This window comes from Natrix helvetica (assembly GCF_964273705.1).
Source record: "Natrix helvetica genome assembly, chromosome: 6".
In the NCBI taxonomy this organism is placed as follows: domain Eukaryota; kingdom Metazoa; phylum Chordata; class Lepidosauria; order Squamata; family Natricidae; genus Natrix; species Natrix helvetica.
Window position 1 is genome coordinate 9,503,885 of NC_138553.1, and position 18,144 is coordinate 9,522,028.

The following is an 18,144-nucleotide window of genomic DNA, read 5'->3' on the forward strand; positions in this document are numbered from 1 at the left end:
ATAATTCTCTCTTTGTGCATGCACGGCAAACAAAGAATTCCATTAAATACAGATGGAGGACATGCAACGGATTGGAGTTTACAAACATCACCGTTTGACAGAACAGAGAATAATAGAATGACAAGAGCGGGAAGGGACCTTGGAGGTCTTCTAGTTCAACGCCCTCCTTAGGCAGGAAACCCTACACCACTTCAGAAAAATGGTTATCCAATATCTTCTTAAAAACTTCCAGTGTTGGAGCATTCACAACTTCTGGAGGGAAGTTGTTCCATTGATTAATTGTTCTAACCATCAGGAAATTTCTCCTCAGTTCTAAGTTGCTTCTCTTCTTGATTATCCACCCGTTGCTTCTTGTTCTGCCCTCAGGTGCTTTGGAGAATAGCTTGACTCCCTCTTCTTTGTGGCAACCCCTGAGATATTGGAACACTGCTATCATGTCTCCCCTAGTCCTTCTTTTCATCAAACTAGACATGCCCAATTCCTGCATCCGTTCTTCATATGTTTTAGCCTCCAGTCCCCTAATTATCTTTGTTGTTCTTCTCTGCCATTCTTTCTAGAGTCTCCACATCTTTTTTACATCGTGAAGACCAAAACTGAATGCAATATTCCAAGTGTGGCCTTACCAAGGCATTATAAAGTGGCATTAACACTTCACGTGATCTTGATTCCGTCCCTCTGTTAATGCAGCCTAGAACTGCGTTGGCTTTTTGCACCCTTAACAGATAATTTCCAACAAGCAGAGCCAATGAAGAAGCTACCAGTGAAATCGTAAGTCGTGGTCATGAGGTGTCGCATTTAACAACCACATCTCTTAGCGGCAGGGGTGCAGGTCCCAACTGTGGTCATTATGTAAGAATTGACTATAATGTTATCTTGGCACAATGATAGTTGGGTGATTTTAGAAGACACTAGGACTTGGTACAGGAAGTCCTCAAGTTAACAAGTGTCCATTCGAAGTTACAACTGCGTTGAAAGAGTGGCCTATGACCGTTTTTCACACTTACAACATTGCACCATTCCCATGGTCACATGATCAAAATTCAACTCATGGTTACTGACTTACATTTATGACAGCTGCAGGGTCCCCCAGGGGGGTCATACGATTAGCATTTGCGACTTTCTGGCAAGCAATGCCAATGGAGAAATCCAATTCACTTAATCACCATGTTTCCAACTGAACAACTGCAGTGATTTCCTTTAACAAGTGTGGCACGAAAGGTCATAAAATGGGGCAAAACTTACACAACCACGGTCTTGCCTAGCAAGTGTTGGGCTCAACCATGGTCGTAAGTCAAGAACCACCTTGTTATGGAGAAACTACCATAGAGAAGATCCAGATATTTCCAGGTGGAACTGGACCTGAACATAAAAATTCTCCGAGCACAAAAGATAGCATCAGTAATTGCCCAAGATATTAAAACATTATGTACCTATGTGTGTAATTTGCAACAAAGCGGTCACAGGCAGCAAGGGGCCAGACTGATGGGCATTCCAGCCTGGGCAGCTTGTCCAACCAAGCAAATTAAATGTTAATGGTTAGAAGCTGGTGATGGAGAGCTGTCATTGATCCAAACGGATCACCGGATACCAGGCAGCTCAATTCATCCTCTTATAGCAATAGCAAAACCACTTAGACTTATATACCGCTTCATAGTGCTTTTGCAGCCCTCTCTAAGCGGTTTAACAGACTCAGCCTATGGCCCCCAACAATCCAGGTCTTCATTTTACCCACCTCGGAAGGAGGGAAGGCTGGGTCAACCTTGAGCCTGGTAAGATTTGAACTGCCGAACTGTAGCTAGCAGTCAGCTGAAGTAGCCTGCAGTACAGAGATGGGTTGCTACCGGTTCGCATCGGTTTGGGCGAACCGGTAGAGGTATTTTGATCACCCGAACCAGCAGCGACCCAGGCTGGCTATGCCCCCGAACCGGTCCCCCAGTCGCCAAAGCTTATTCCAGGGAATGAGAGGGCGGGGGAGAGAGAGAGAGAGGGAGGGAGGGAGGGAGGGAAGGGAGGAAGAAAGGAAGGAAGGAGGGAGGGAGGGAGGGAAGGGAGGAAGGAGGGAGGGATGGGAGGGAGGGAAGGAAGGAAAGAAAGAGGAAGGAAGGAAGGAAGGAAGGAAGGAAGGAAGGAAGGAAGGAAGGAAGGAAAACACCAAAACTTTGCAGGTCTATTTCAAGAAATTGATTCACCAGGATTGGTTTATGACATAGTGTAAACTACTGTACTATATTCTTTGTACAATGCCAGGAAAGAGAAAATCTTGAGTTTAAGTAGCAGCAGTGAGCCCTGATCATTTAAATAAGCAAAGCTAATTTATTTCGCTGTTTGGCAGCATATGGCAAGTTACAGAAACCCTTAGGAAAACATTAATTTAATCTCTAATGGTAAAATGGTTTATTGGATGAGTGCCCTTCATTCAAACCCAGTAACCCAGATTCTTAATAGATAGGTGATGAGCGAAAGCAATCAATTGCAAGGGAAATTGGAATGCAGATAAAATTCAATTTATAACAGTAAGTTGGCTGAAAAGGCAGAAGAGATTTTGTTGAGATAAATAAAGCAACCGCTTTTTTCCGCTTTTGGCCTGTTTCCTGTTATAGCTATTCCTGCAGGTTGACAATTATGCTTCTATTTTCTGGGGTCATGTTCCTGTTTATTATTGGAGGAGGGGAGACTGGAGATCTTGTGAGAGCTTCTGTCATCATGAGTTAAAACCGTGATGGCCAAACCTCATAATGAGCATAACTCAAGAATTAGCTGTAAAAGGCAATCTGTTCCACTGACAAATAGCTCTTAGCCTGAGATTTTGTAGAGATTCTCCGTCATTCAGGACATGGTTGTCCCAAAGGTGCTTTTTCAGGAGGCAACTGGACTTTCTTGTTTTTGTCTTTTGAAAATGTTTTTTCTTCTCATCCAAGAAGCTTCTTCAGCTCTGACATTCCCCACTATCCTGTCAGAACTGAAGAAGCTTCTTGGATTTTGCCCTCTCCCCCAGGAGCACTCTATAAGCCTTCTACAGGCTATGCATGCCCTTAAAAAAAGGGTGTGTGTGTTTTTTGCTCATTTAGGGGGGCACCGCCCAGGAGCACTCTACAAGCCTCCTAAAGGCTATTCATGCCCTTTAAAAAAAAAACAGGCCCGTTTTCACAAAAAACAGGCTGTTTTTGGGAGGTCCGCAGAGTGCAAAAACTTTTTTTTAAATTTGCCTCTTCAAAATCTTGGTGCGTCTTATATTCCGGTGCGTCTTATACTCCGAAAAATATGGTACCTCATGACCAGCTGTAAGCTGAGGGAATATATCGGTCCAGTATCTGATTTTTTAAAAATAGAAACGATGCTACGCTTCAATGGTTAGATGGCCTAGACATCGGTCTTTGAACATAGGTCTTTTTAACATTTGCATTTTATTGGCTTCTACTAATCTAGATGAAATGTTAATATATATCGCTAATCCAGGTACAATATGCCTTACGCTAAATAAATGAAAACGGCAGCTGTGTGACCTGGGTACTGATTTTGCACGAGGGCCATGAAATGTACTGGGAAAACTGCCATGAAATATGGTACTTGATGAGGCCCAGCAAATTTAAGAATTGACCTTGGAGGGCAGACTCTAAATGACAGCATCTCACTGACTTTTTTTTCCTAGCAGAATCTGCCTCCTTGTCTCCTTAAATTCATTTTCCCCTCACAAGCATTAGAAAAATGTTCCCATGTTCTGTTCTTTAGTTTTGCTTTGTTTTAAACATTTCATTAGATTACAAAATAAAATACAATAATACAAAAGCAAATAGAAAGACACAGTGATGAGGAAAAGGGGGAAAGAAAAGTGAATGGGGGGGGGGGGAAGTGTTGACTTCCAAGTCTCTCTGTTGCAGTAAAATAAAGCATTGACTTTGAACCTCAAGTTTTTACTTTTCCATAATAATATAAATTATTATCATTTCTGTAACGACAAATCAATCTAAGCAATGAAATCCAAAATCAAAGTTTCATTTTGTTCCCCACCTCAAGCATAAAGTCCAGAAGTGGTTTCCATGTAGCAACAAAGGTACTTATATTCTTTTCTTTGATCAAAACAGTCAATTTAGCAATCTCTCCCATTCTACTCTTGAGTTCTCAAGTGCTACACCTTCCTTCAGCATTACTTCTACACTGTTCTCTCATCTTTCTCCATGGGACCAGGCTGCTGATTAGTCTTTTGTGAACGTCTTCCCGTTCTCTAGAGTCTAGATCCTTCATAAAGGATCGACACAATGCTAGGGTTAGAGGTCTCCTGTGACCAAACTCTCTTTTCCCAGCATAGGAGAGTATTTTCAATGGTAAAACTAGCACTTGAGAAAAGGTTAGAGAAGATTTGTTTCTCCATCTTGAACAAATTAAAAGTTCACTTCAAATGACTTTTTTTTTTTAAAGAAAGAGTGTGTCCCAATAAACCAGGGGTCAGCAACCTTAAACACTCAAAGAGCCACAAAAGATCCTAACTGGAAGCCCCCCATTCAATTCTGGAGCCGACTGGAAGACTGGTCCCCCCACCATAGGGTCTCCTCCTAGCGCTGCATCCTTTTTTGTCTGCCAACCAAAATTCTGGTTCCTCCCACCATAGAGTCTCCTCCTAGCGCGGCGTCCTTTTTCCTCTCCCAATCCGAAGTCTGGTTCCGCACCATAGAGTCTCCTCCTAGCATGGCGTCCTTTTTCCTCTCCCAATCAGAAGTCCGGTTCCCTCACCATAGAGTCTCCTCCTAGCATGGCGTCCTTTTTCCTCTCCCAATCGGAAGTCCGGTTCCCTCACCATAGAGTCTCCTCCTAGCATGGCGTCCTTTTTCCTCTCCTATTCGGAAGTCCGGTTCCCTCACCATAGAGTGTCCTTCTAGCATGGCGTCCTTTTTCTTCTCCCAATCAGAAGTCTGGTTCCCTCACCATAGAGTGTCCTCCTAGCATGGCATCCTTTTTCCTCTCCCAATCAGAAGTCCGGTTCCCTTACCATAGAGTCTCCTCCTAGCATGGTGTCCTTTTTCCTCTCCCAATCCGAAGTCTGGTCCCCTCACCATAGAGTGTCCTCCTAGCATGGTGTCCTTTTCCTCTCCCTATCAGAAGTCCGGTTCCCTCACCATAGAGTGTTCTCCTAACATGGCGTCCTTTTTCCTCTCCCAATCCGAAGTCCGGTTCCCTCATCATAGAGTCTCCTCCTAGCATGGCGTCCTTTTTCCTCTCCCAATCCGAAGTCTGGTTCCCTCACCATAGAGTATCCTCCTAGCATGGTGTCCTTTTTCCTCTCTCAATCGGAAGTCCGGTTCCCTCACCATAGAGTCTCCTCCTAGCATGGTGTCCTTTTTCCTCTCTCATTTTTCCTAAATGAACAATAGTTCATTTAGTGACCGTTCAAAGTTACAATGGCAGTGAAAAAAGTGACTTATGCAACTGTGATCAAAATTCAGACACTTGGCAACTGACTCATGTTTACAACAGTTGCAGCATCCTTTTGGGACCTTCTGACAAGCAAAGTCAATGGGGGAAGCCAGATTCACTTAACCACTGGGTTACTCACTTAACCGCTGCAGTGATTCACTTAACAACTGTAGCGAGAAAGGTGGCAAAACTCACCGAACAAATGTTTCACTTAGCAACAGAAATTTTGGGCTACCTTGTGATCATAAACTGAGGGCTACCTGTATATATATACATATATATATATATATATATATATATATATATATATATATATATATATATATATATATATATATATATATATATATATATTTGGTCATCATACAAAGAATACCTACTTTATTAAAAAAGGATGGATCAGTCAACATACATTAAAAAAAACCAACAGTGTCATAGTTCCTTTGGTAATGGGCTTACTGGATATGAAAATGGAAACCAGTTTGGAGAGAAAAGGAATAAAGTATCCTGAATGGGACACGGGTGAACTCTTACCAGGAACTCACAATGCAGCCATGTTTCTCCTTAATTGTAATCTTCCCTTTGATCTCATTCTTGCTACTGCTACTTATGGTTTCCCATGCGCATAATTACAGGGTTCTCCTTGCTGTTTTATTTCATGCACCTGACATAAACATCGTTATCATCAAGTGGTTAATCTTTGATTGACTGTTTACGTCAACATGGAGTCATAAATGGTCCAGTCAGTGCTGTCACCAGTGCTAACCATTGTTAAGTGCATCCCCCATTGACTTTGCTTTGTATCTTTGAACGGTTGGACACATGGGACGCTGTTCCCTTCCCACCAAAGGGGGTCCCTATTTTTTGACTTGCATTTTTACATGCTTTCAAACTGCTAGGTTGGCAAAAGCTGGGGCAAGTAACGGCAGCTCACTCCGTTATGCGGTGCTAGGGATTCGAACCGCCGAACTGCCAACCTTTTTTTTGTTATTGTTTTAATTAAACAAAAAAAACACACAAAAACATTCTTCATTACATCTTCCAGAAAGCATGTCGATTGGTTACAATTAAATTTCGTGCGTTACTACAATCATTCTTTATATTTCATTCATATTGAATTGTACATTTTAAATCAAAAATCTTTATACCATCAATATACCATCATTCTCATTTAACTATATTTTTTTAAACGTGCTTTTGTCTAGAATCATTTATATTTATATTATAATAAATCTAGACAAAAATTTATTGCTAGAATTTATAAGTACCCCGGAGAGATTACATCTTTGTAACAAAATCTAAACAACAACAAAAAAATATTAATAAAATTAGTAAATCTTTTCCCCAGGTCCCATATTATAGTTTATATCCAAATTGTTTTTACCAGTTAGAATTATTATTTCACTATTATTGTCATGATCGCCGAACTGCCAACCTTTCTGATCGACAAGCTCAGCGTCTTAGCCATTGAGCCACCGCATCTTAGGTATACTTCGAAGGTTTTTCGGAACCTATCATCCATCCGGGATGATAGTGAGATTGCAACAGTGAAAAGGAGGAAGGACATCAACAAAGAAGTTACACCAGCCTTGCAAAAGGTCTGGGACTCGCATCCTCTTCACATTCTAAACTTTGGTGGGACTTCTCTGTCTCAATAACAGAGATGAGGGATCCTCAGTGCTCTGTGAGCTTGGTTGTTTTCTTGCAGACGTTTCATTACACAAACTAGGTAACATCCTCATTGCTAGCACCGATCACTAGCACTGATAATGTTACCTAGTTGGGTAATGAAACATCTATAAGGAAAAAACCAAGCTCTGATAGCATCAAGGACCCCTCATTTCAACCCTGAGCTACAAACATTTTTCTTTATTGGCAACTAGCTGATAACCTGGCATTGCCCGTGTATTTAATTATCCTAATCCTGTATTAGACAGGAAAAGCTCTGATTTCGGCGACAATTAAATTAGTAACAAATGTTTTCCATGTGCCCCCAGAAGCATCAAGAAAAGTGATACCACCTTAATTTCTAATGTTGGATTTTCCCTCCTACCAGAGGGAGACCCCTTGTGGAGTACTGTAAAGCCATTACAATGGTGACTCCGCTGTGCTGCACAGTAGAAGCCATTTTATGGCAGTACGATAGAAGCCATTGTAAGGCACAACAGGCTGTATCTTAGCAGAACACACCCCCTGAAGGGTGTTAGGCAGTGGTGGAATTCAATTTTTTTTACTCCTGGGTCTGTGGGCGTGACTTGGTGGGCGTGGCAGAGGAAAGATACTGCAAAATGTCCATTCCCTCATTACTCCTGGGCGAAGGATATTGCAAAATCTCCATTCCCACCCCACTCTGGGGCCAGCTAGAGGTGGTATTTGCCGATTCTCAGAACTACTCAAAATTTCTGCTAACAGTTCTCCAGAACCTGCTGAATTTCACTTCTGGTGTTAGGGGTGTCTTACCCCCACAGTATTTGTTTCCAGAGGATAAGTATTCTGTGTACCAAGTTTGGTTGAAATTGCTCGAGGCATTCCAGAGTTATGCTCATCATGTATATATATATATGTATATATACAGTGTGTGTGTGTGTGTGTGTGTGTGTGTGTGTGTTGTAGTTGTGCTGATAAATAAATAAAGGGAGACTAGTATAGATCTATTTCAACCTATTTAGGTCTCATCAGCTAGCCATACCCTTACTGGGAATCGAACCAGTGTAGCTGATGAGACCTAAATAGGTTGAAATAGATCTATACTAGTCTCCCTTTATTTATTTATCAGCACAAATACAACACAAATATAAAAAGGCAACATTAAAAATAAAAATATGGTTTTCTGCCTGGATGGTCCTCTGTAATGAGCCGAAGGACAGAAAGGGGGAGTAGTGAGCTCTCTCCCATATTTGGGCATACCAGGGGTTGTAACACAAATACATATATTATATTATATTATATTATATTATATTATATTATATTATATTATATTATATTATATTATATTATATTATATTATATATTATATTATATTATATTATATTATATTATTATATTATATTATATTATATTATATTATATTATATTATATTATATTATATTATATTATTATATTATATTATTATACACACACACAGAGCCGTTTTTATCTATATAGATAATAATGGAGAGTTGGGACAAGACAAAGGATCTTCGTGGGACCGTCCCAAAACTATGAAAGCTTTGAAAAATCAAATTAGCAGCCTTCTCTGCTGGCCTCTTCAAGTAAACCCCTATTTTCTTCCCTGATTCTCTACACTTTTAAAAAGGCGAGGTAGTTGCTGATGACTGAGGCAAAGAGACTTCTGCTGAGCATCATGGAGAAATGCATTTAACATATCTTGGCCTACCACCCACACGTCCATCAATCTTAGTGTCTCGTATCCCACGGCCACCTTGGAAAAAATTCAATTTCCTATTGTCAAACAGGTTGGACAATGTACGTATCACAGAAAGCCTCTTCTATGCTTGACTCAAATTTGCTTCTGCGTGAAGTTAGACCCATCCACTTTATTTCTCAGCGGACAATTTATGCAGATGGACCAACCCCAGCCCACTGTGGTTGTTCCAACAACATTTCAACAAACGGTGCCTTAGCCCCACGTCTAAAACTGACGTTGAGCTGATTCATGAAGGTGCTTATGTATCTCAGCCGGCACCCCCATGATTTAGTGATGGGAGACAGGAAGTTTGGGGAAAGTCCCTCAAGTACGAACCAGAAAGCGGCAAGCTTGGGGGAAATTCCAGAAAGCTAGAAAGAGAGGAGGGGCACCGTAAACTAAGAAAAACCACACCAAATAACCCAATAATATATAAGGACACTTGCAGTCACGGAATGCCGACTGAGGTATTGAAAAAAAATGGAAAACATACAGAATGTGTGTCTCTACACAAATAATAGATTTAACAGATTAACACAGTTGGAAGGGATCTTAAGAGCGCAGAGAAGAGCAACCAGGATGATTAGGGGACTGGAGGCTAAAACATATGATGAATAGTTGCAGGAACTGAGCATGGCAAGTCTAGTGAAGAGAAGGACCAGGGGAGACAGGATAGCTATATTTGAGAGACTGCCCCAGAGAGGAAGGAGTCAAGCTATTTTCCAAAGCACCTGAAGGCCAGGCAAGGAATAATGGATGGAAACTGATCAAGGAGAGATTCAACCTGGAAATAAGGAGAAATGTTCTGACAGTGAGAACAATCAACCAATGGAACAGAAGTTGCCTTCAGAAGTTGTGGGAGCTTCATCCCTGGAGGCTTTCAAGAAGCGACTGGGCTGCCATTTGTCAGAAATGATGTAGGATCTCCTGCTTGGATGGGGAGGTTGGACTAGATGACCTACAAGGTCCCTTCCAACTCCATTAATCTGTATCTGTATCAGCACAGCTAGAATAGAATATCAAGCAGGGGTATATACTCCATTCCCAGGAGTTTTTTTTCTTTCTATTAGTCCCTTTTCTTTGTTTCTGTGTGGCTCTACAATCTTGAGTAGCCTCCGAAGAATTTAGCAGTTTTTACATTCCTGGATAGGGCATAAATCAGGTTTGGGAGGTTAGGCTCTTCATAAATGTCAAACAGCTGTGGGCAGCCTGAGATATATTAGGTCTGTTAACTGGTACAGTGAGGCCCATGCAAAAGCAGCTGCAGTAACATGAGCCAACTCATTTTTAAAAAAATAACGGTGAATTCCATCCGGCCAGGGGTTTCAACAAATGAACAACTTGCTCCCTTTTCGTTAGCAATCTATTCTATGGCTGCTCAATTTAGAACTTAGAGTAACAGGGTTGGAAGGGACCTTGCAGGTAATCTAGTCCAACCCCCTGCTCAGGCAGGAGACCCTGGACCGTTTCTGACGGAAACTTAACCCCACAATTGGGACCAGCATTTCTTTTGCTAAGCAAGGGAGTTGCTAATGCCCAATTTTACTACCTTCTTTTTTTGCCAATCACTGCAGTTGTTAAGTGAATCACACAGCTGCTAAGTGAATCCGCTTCCTCGGTTGACTTTGCTTGTGGGAAGCTAACTCCAAGAAGTTTCGTTTGTTCTAAGTGCAATGCCAGCTGCCGAGAGGTTTTGCTGAGATCTCCTTAGCAATTCCTCCCAAACTTTTCGAGGGTCTAACGAATGGGTACCGGGGTGGAATTTTCTCACAAACCTCTCCAAGAAGAACCTAGCAAAGGAAGATTTGAAACCTTCCAACAAGGTGAACCAAATAATCCAAAGAAGAATTCTTCGGAAGGTATTCATCTGAAGGGAGGAAATAAGCAGGGGGAGGAGAAACTCACATAAACAGCTGGAACCGTTCTTTTTCCAACTCAAGAAAAACCCCATTTCCAGAGAAAAAGAAGGCGGGGGGGGGAAACTCCACCAATTCTTGCAAAATATCCTGAGAGGAGAGGAACTGAATCCCCTGTCTTCCATTCCCTCCTATTTTTCCCCCATTGTCAGCAACTCGGTTGCTGTCGTTTGACCTGATTTGGAACTGGAAATGGATTGCAAAGCGAAATGCTATAAATAAACGCCCCAGCCCTTTACAAACGTTGCGTCCCAAAGGACCAAGCAAAAAAATAACCCTGCAAAACCCAGAAATCCGTGTTCCTACTTGCATAAAGAATAAAGACCCCCTCCCCAACCCCTCCCCCAAATTGCTATCCTTGATGCTTTTATCCCTGTAGCATTTTTTTTTTTTTGCTGGCTAAATGAAGAGGGGAAAAGTGGTGGGTGAGCAAGGTGCCTATGGAAACACACGCAAATGTTGTGCTCCTTGCCCACCATATGGAGTAAAACAAAAACAAAAAAACCTCTGCTTAATCCACCCGAAACCCACATTTGGTTCGGCTTTTTTTAGGAAACAAGAAGAAAAAATGACCCCCGTCCACTATAAGAGGAATCCAATTGACAGCAATCATTATCATTTTTTTCCTATTTTGATTCTTGCCTTGTCCACCCTGGTTCTCTGTGGATGCTATCCAAGCGTGCAAGGATGCGTTTATCACAGATGCATCCCAACTACAGTGCGATTCGTTCTTTTTTTTAAAATTGTGATTATTATGTGCAAGGGGAGATTGGCTCCCCCCCTCACCCCTGTGATGTTGGATGGGGGAGACAGATCGCTTGCCCCCGCTAGCAGCTTGCCCCGCCGTCAGCATCTCTCACACCAGTGTTTTCCCTCCCTTTGCAAGTCGTGCAGTACCTTCATCTTGACAGCCGAATCGACTCCGATTTCTCCAAGCAGGCGAAGAGAGATTTGGGGGGAATCTCTTTTTGCTTCTTGAGGGATCTCTATACGGCTGCACGGCTGGAGGAGGCAGTCCTCCTCCTCCTCTCGATCCCACCCCCCACCCCGCTTCCTCAGCAGCCTTGGGGGACCGGAGCGAAGGCTGCCCTCGATCCCGACACGTTGCAAGCCGCGAAATGAAGTAGCGAATCCTCGCAGCGGAGCGAGTAGCGACCCAGCTCGGATTGCATCACGGGCAGGAAGCGGCCCTTCCTCCCAAGCTCCGCTAGGGGCAGCAAAGGGGCGCGCGGGGGGGAGAACTTTGGAAGGCGAAGGCGCTCTCTCATTGGTCCGCTGTTGCAAAGCGAGAGCTGGAGGAACCGTCGGCCGAAATTTCACGTGGCTGCCCGACACGAGCGATCGCCAAGCCGACTCCAACCGGCCCGGGAGAAGAAAAGGCTGAAATTTTTTTTAAAAGTATTTATTTGTTTATCTTTATTTTTTATTTTTATTATTTTTATTCTTATTATTTTTATTTATTGTTTATTGTTTGTTTGTTTATTATTTATTGTTTGTTTATTGTTTATTTATTATTATTCATTTATTTATTTAGTTTTTTTAGTTTTTAGTTAATTATTTATTTAGGTTTTTAGAAGTTATTTGTTTATTATTTATTTAGTTTTTTATTTATTTATTTTCTTTTAAAACGAACATTTTATCGTTCATCAGTGTGTCGACTGAATACAATTTTTTTGAGGGGTGTCATAATGGTTATAGCTTACCACCAAATTCTTTATAAATGCTCTTCTCCATTTCCAGTTCCAGGGCTGAAATTCAGCAGGATCTGACAGGTTCTGGAGAACCAGTAGTGGAAATTTTGAGTAGTTTGGAGAACCAGTAGTGGAAATTTTGAGTAGTTTGGAGAACCAGTAGTGGAAATTTTGAGTAGTTTGGAGAACCAGTAGCGGAAACTTTGAGTAATTTGGAGAACCAGTAGCGGAAACTTTGAGTAGTTCAGAGAACTGGTGTAGGAAGTTATCACCTAGCCCTCTCCCAGAAAAAATGAAATATCCTAGGAAATATTGAAGAGGCAGAATATTATGTTTTCCTGGATGTGAAAAGGAAGAAACATGTTTTAAATTGAGAATAGCTCCCTGTAGCTTCCTGCCTCCACCCACTTTGTCAATGGGCCATTAAGCAGGCCAAGCCAGTCCCTTTACATAATAAAGTGTTCTCCCCTTCAGCTCCAGGGGGTTGAGAGTGAAGGCATGATAATATAAGCCTTTACTCAACTGACCACATGGCATCTGAGAACTCTGAGAATTCAACCAAACCTGGACTCAGCCTAGAGAGTTGCCCCTGCATGGGCTGACAACCAATCAGAATACATTTCTTATACAGGAACAGGAAACGAGAGGTGGGACTGAACAGGTTATAAAAAGCCTAGCAAGCCCCTCCATCGGCCCTTCTCCTCCACCAACAATGAAGCATGTGATCACCTTTTCTGTTCAGGACTCAAGCCATGCGGTCCTGTCCACCATTAAAACCATCTTTCCAAGCAGCCTCCATATCTCCAGTGTCTTTTTCCCCACTTGGAGCCGAACCCAGAAGGACATTTCTTCCAACACTGGCAAATGCCACCTCTGGCTGGCCCCAGAGTGGGGTGGGAATGGACATTTTGCAGTATCCTTCCCCTGCCACCCCCACAAAACCAGTAATTTTAAAAAAATTGAATTTCAGCACTGTATACATCTCTTCTTATTTTAACATTACAACTTAACCTATCTCCTGTTATAACATTTCTCTTCCTAAATTATTTAATTATATATATATATTATCCTTGTTCATTTTCTAACCGATGATAAAATAACCCCCATATATTATAATAATAATCAGATTCTTCCTTGCAAAAGGCTGCAATTTTAACACCCATCCGAACCTGGCTTTAGTCACAAACACATGCATGTTATCAAGATAAGAAAGGGATGGTGGTTTAGTATTTCGATTGTTTGAATAAGATTACATTGCGTGCTCTTATTTTCTATTGTTTTAATTTAGTTACTCCATTTAATCCAGTAGAAGAGAATATTTGTACTTCAAGTTTGAAGTGTAAGGTCCTTGGTGCTATCTGAAATTGGTTGTTTTCTTGGAGATGTTTCAGTACCCAAACTAGGTAACATCGGTAAGAAAACAACATCTGTAAGAAAACAACATCTGTTAAGAAAACGACCAAGCTCAGAAAGCACCCAAGAATCCCATATTTTTTTAATCATTTAACTTGTTGGTTAGATTTATACCCCACCTTTCTCCCGGGAGCTTAAGGTCCCCTAAAGAGCATTTCCCAATTATGGAAAAGAATCGTTGGGTCAAGAGGATTTGACTGGCCCAAAATCATCAGTGGGTTTCCATAGCTGATTGTGACCTTGTCAGGTTTCCATGTAATAAACACATAACATAGCAAGCAAAGAATAGCTATTCTTCCTCAAAGAATAGCTTTATCAGATATATCATATTGGCACAGATCTGGTGAAAACCAACTATGAAGACTCCCACAGTTTTTACCTAATTAAAAGTAAAAGTTTGTCACTTTCTCAAAACGATCACTCACATGGGCCAATCTGGTTGCCAGGAGATACCACTCCGCCTTCCGCCGACCAGGTGTGAGAATGTCCTTGGTTCCCAAGAGAAAATATTTTGTTTTGGCTACAGAATCCCAACTATCTCAACTTCCCTCTCCCTATCCCTCAGCTCCAGTGGGGCAACACTGAAGCTGTCCAAAATGGCGTAGGTCTGGTCAGCTTCAGGGTTGAAAGGCCTTCAATTTGCTGAACTTGACCTAGGACAGTGATACCTAACCTTTGTGTTGTTGTGTGCCGAACGTCTTCACCTGCACACATAGTGCAATGTGCGCGTGACACTTCCCCACCCCCTGCGATCCCCCACCCCCGTACATGCCCCCTCATGCTTCCCCCCCTATTAGGTGTTCTTGCAGCCTTCTTGGACCAAAAATGAGCCACTGGGGGGGGGCTGCACCCCCTCCTGCAGTGCATGCACAAGACCCCCTGCACATGTGCATGTACACGCATCTCCCTCATGTGCCACGCCCCTGCGCGTGCATGGCAGAGACCCGAAAATAAGCTTGCCGGTGGGAGATGCGCTCGCATGTCTGGTGAAGCTGAGCTGGGGCGACGTCTCGCTTGCCCGCAGAGAGTGCTCTGCGTGCCACCTGCGGCCCACATGCCATAGGCTCGCCATCACGGACGTAGCGGAAAGAATTTCAGATGAAATCTATTGATGTCGTTGCAGTTCCAGAAATTCCTCTTTGAACTGTGAGATGCTGCCGTATTTGAAGGGATTCAGACATTCCATTTTAGTAAAGCAACCTGAGCTGATGGAAGGTGTCAATCCAAAGCCACCTCTGCTGTTTCTTTTCTTCTTCCATCAGTGTCTCTTGATCCCCATCCTCAGGTCTCAACAGAGCGGAAAGGAAGATGCAAATAAGTCTTTACAAGATCAGAAGGCAGAGAGTGAAGGTTACCATGGAAATGTTCAAATAATAAGCCAGCAGTGAATGATGATGCTCAGAACTATGTGGCAACCAGCTCTGCGGGGCTACAAAAATGCCATCTAGTACGGGACTAGACTAGTCTTGGGGTGAGCTTAGTTCACAAGATTTCTCACCACGGAGCATCGTTTCAGAGGGTGGAGGTAAGAACCATTGGCTAGTTACCTTCAAACAGCACAGTAACCCAGAATAACCAAATATAGGCCTTAGATTCAAACCCATAAATGACTTCATTGGTTGGTCCAGGAAGAGGAACCAGATGTTTTCATCATGCTTTAAGAATCTGGGCATCATGTTAATAATAATAATAATAATAATAATAATAATAATAATAATAATAATAATAATAATAATAATAATAATAATAATAATAATATTAATATTATTATTATTATTATTATTATTATTATTATTATTATTATTATTATTATTATTATTATTATTATTATTATTATTATTATTTATTAGATTTCTAGACCGCCCCCTCTCCCCGGAAATAGATACCATAGAAATTATTCTATGGTTTATTGTTAGAGTTCTAACAGTCTGTCTCACCTTGTTTAAACTAGGAAGGGAAAGAGGGTTGAATTTGGATGGTTAGCTGGGTGGAGAACCTCTGGAGAAGGGGTGTCAAACTCATATCATCACAGTGGCATCACATGATGTACTGGGACTTCCCCCCTCCCTTCGCTAACCTGGGTGTGTGCATGGCCAGCACATGACACATCTGGCCTGCGGGCTGGGAGTTTGACAGCCCTGCTCGGGTCTTCAAACTTTAAGATTTGTGGACTTCAATTGCTAGGATTCAAGGAATTCTTGGAGTTGGGGTCCACAAGTTTTTTAAGTTGCCAACTTGGAGACCCTGCTGTAGACCCTACTGGAAAAATCAATCAAAATCCATACGAAAACAACCCCAGTCAGTTTCATTCAGACCTTAAATTCAAATAGAAGACTCTTGTATACCATGCCATTATGTATAGTGTTGTGCTTATGTTTCATTAGGGGATGCGGTGGCTCTGTGGCTAAGACACTGAGCTTGTTGATCAGAAAGGTCGGCAGTTCAGCGGTTCAAATCCCTAGCGCCGTGTAATGGAGAGAGCTCCCGTTACTTGTCCCAGCTTCTACCAACCTAGCAGTTCGAAAGCACGTAAAAATGCAAGTAGAAAAATAGGAACTACCTTTGATGGGAAGGTAACAGCGTTCCGTGCACCTTTAACGTTTAGTCATGCCGGTCACATGACCACAGAGACATCTATGGACAGCACTGTCTCTTTGGCTTTCAAATGGAGATGAGCACCGCCCCCTAGAGTCAGGAACAACTAGCACATATGTGCGAGGGCAAGCTTTACCTTTACTTACATTGTTTTGTGAATTCCTGCAGCTAAGCTACTGCTGTAAATCTTGGCTGAGCCAGTCATGTAGAACTTTAAAGTTTATTGAATTTTAAGCTTTTTATTGTTTGAGGGCCACCCAGGGTTATGCTGCCTAAGGTGGGTGGCTATATAAATCAAATAAATATTATTTGTGGAGTAATGGCTTCTACAGGCTAGGAAAGATGTATTAAGCTGGCTGGGTTTGTATATTCTATTAACTGGTAGTTTAATCTTAGTTTAGTGACTAAAGCACTACTGCCTTGGTTGACACACGGGGGCTAAACCATAAATCATGGTTTATAAATTAAATATCTGGTTGAGATGTTATGTGCTTGTTTTTTAATACAACATTAAAGATATATCCAAATGCAGAAAGTCTTCAAATGCGTAGGACTTAAAGAGAAAACATTAACATTTGATTTGTAGAACATACTGGTTTACGAGGATTGCTTTAACTTGTGACTTTTCATATATTGGTTTCCATTACTAAGATAATAACAAGATGACAAACTAACATCAAACAAACCAGATGTTTATATTTTATCACCCACCCACCCCAATTTTATTTTTATAAGCAGCTCAGAGTAGCCCCATGTTGAGATGGATGGCAAATAAATTTAGCAAATTTTGGCATTATGGCAAGCCACAGTAAGGAATATTTTTTGAACCCTTCCATTTTTCAAAGAAACTGGGATATTTTCAGTGTTTGAAATTACAGTGACACTTAGCATTCATATTTCAGGCATAAACACTTCGTAGGTCCTCACTGAACGAACTGCATCAATCTCAAAGCCGTTTCTTGAAATCTAATCAGTTTTACTTGCAGCATAAATTATCACTGTAGGGGAATATAAGGAATAAATCATCCAAAATTGGGATTTTTTTATTTTTATTTGAAGGACTATTTGCTGCAGATAATTCTTGCAGTCATTGCTTACATCCATTGTTCTCTTTTGCTGCTCCGGACGGGCAATTCGAAAACCACTTCCTTCAGTGACAAGAAAAGCAACGCAGTCAAGTCTTCCAGAACTAGTCTAAAAAAATCCAACGTTTAATTCCATCCAGAGGTGGTATTCAGCCAGTTTGGACTGGTTCGCCCGAACTGGTAGTGGAAATTGAAGGTGGGCCCACCCAGTGGTGAAATTCATTTTTTTTCCTACCGGTTCTGTGGACGTGGCTTGGTGGCCGTGGCAGGGGAAGGATACTGCAAAATCTCCATTCCCACCCCACTCTGGGGCCAGCCAGAGGTGGCATTTGTCGGTTCTCCAAACTACTCAAAATTTCCGCTACCAGTTCTCCAGAACCTGTCAGAACCTGCTGGGCCCTTGGGCCCACCCACCCAGGCTCTATGCTGTCCTATTTAGGCACATTTTGAAGCCACATTCATGCTCACATTTGCGAACCGGTAGGGAAAGTAAGTGAATACCACACAATTCCATCTATACCAGGAGTTCCCAACCGGGGGTGCGAGACGATATTCTAGGGGATGCGAAAACGTGGGTTTAGAAGTTTTAAAATTAAACTGTGTATGTATAATTATATGCATATAATTA

The 18,144-nt window shown here is 41.8% G+C and overlaps 1 protein-coding gene across 1 annotated transcript in view; it reads right to left on the reverse strand.

Annotated features, from left to right (window-relative positions):
• BCAT1 (branched chain amino acid transaminase 1) overlaps nt 1-11,857 on the reverse strand; it is a 55,717-nt gene extending 43,860 nt beyond the window's left edge. Inside the window, exon 1 of the mRNA XM_081957863.1 lies at nt 11,630-11,857. Coding sequence (XP_081813989.1) covers nt 11,630-11,635 — 6 coding nt within the window. The 5' untranslated portion in view covers nt 11,636-11,857. The remainder of the gene's footprint in view (nt 1-11,629) is intronic.
• Between the last annotated feature and the right edge of the window lie 6,287 nt (nt 11,858-18,144).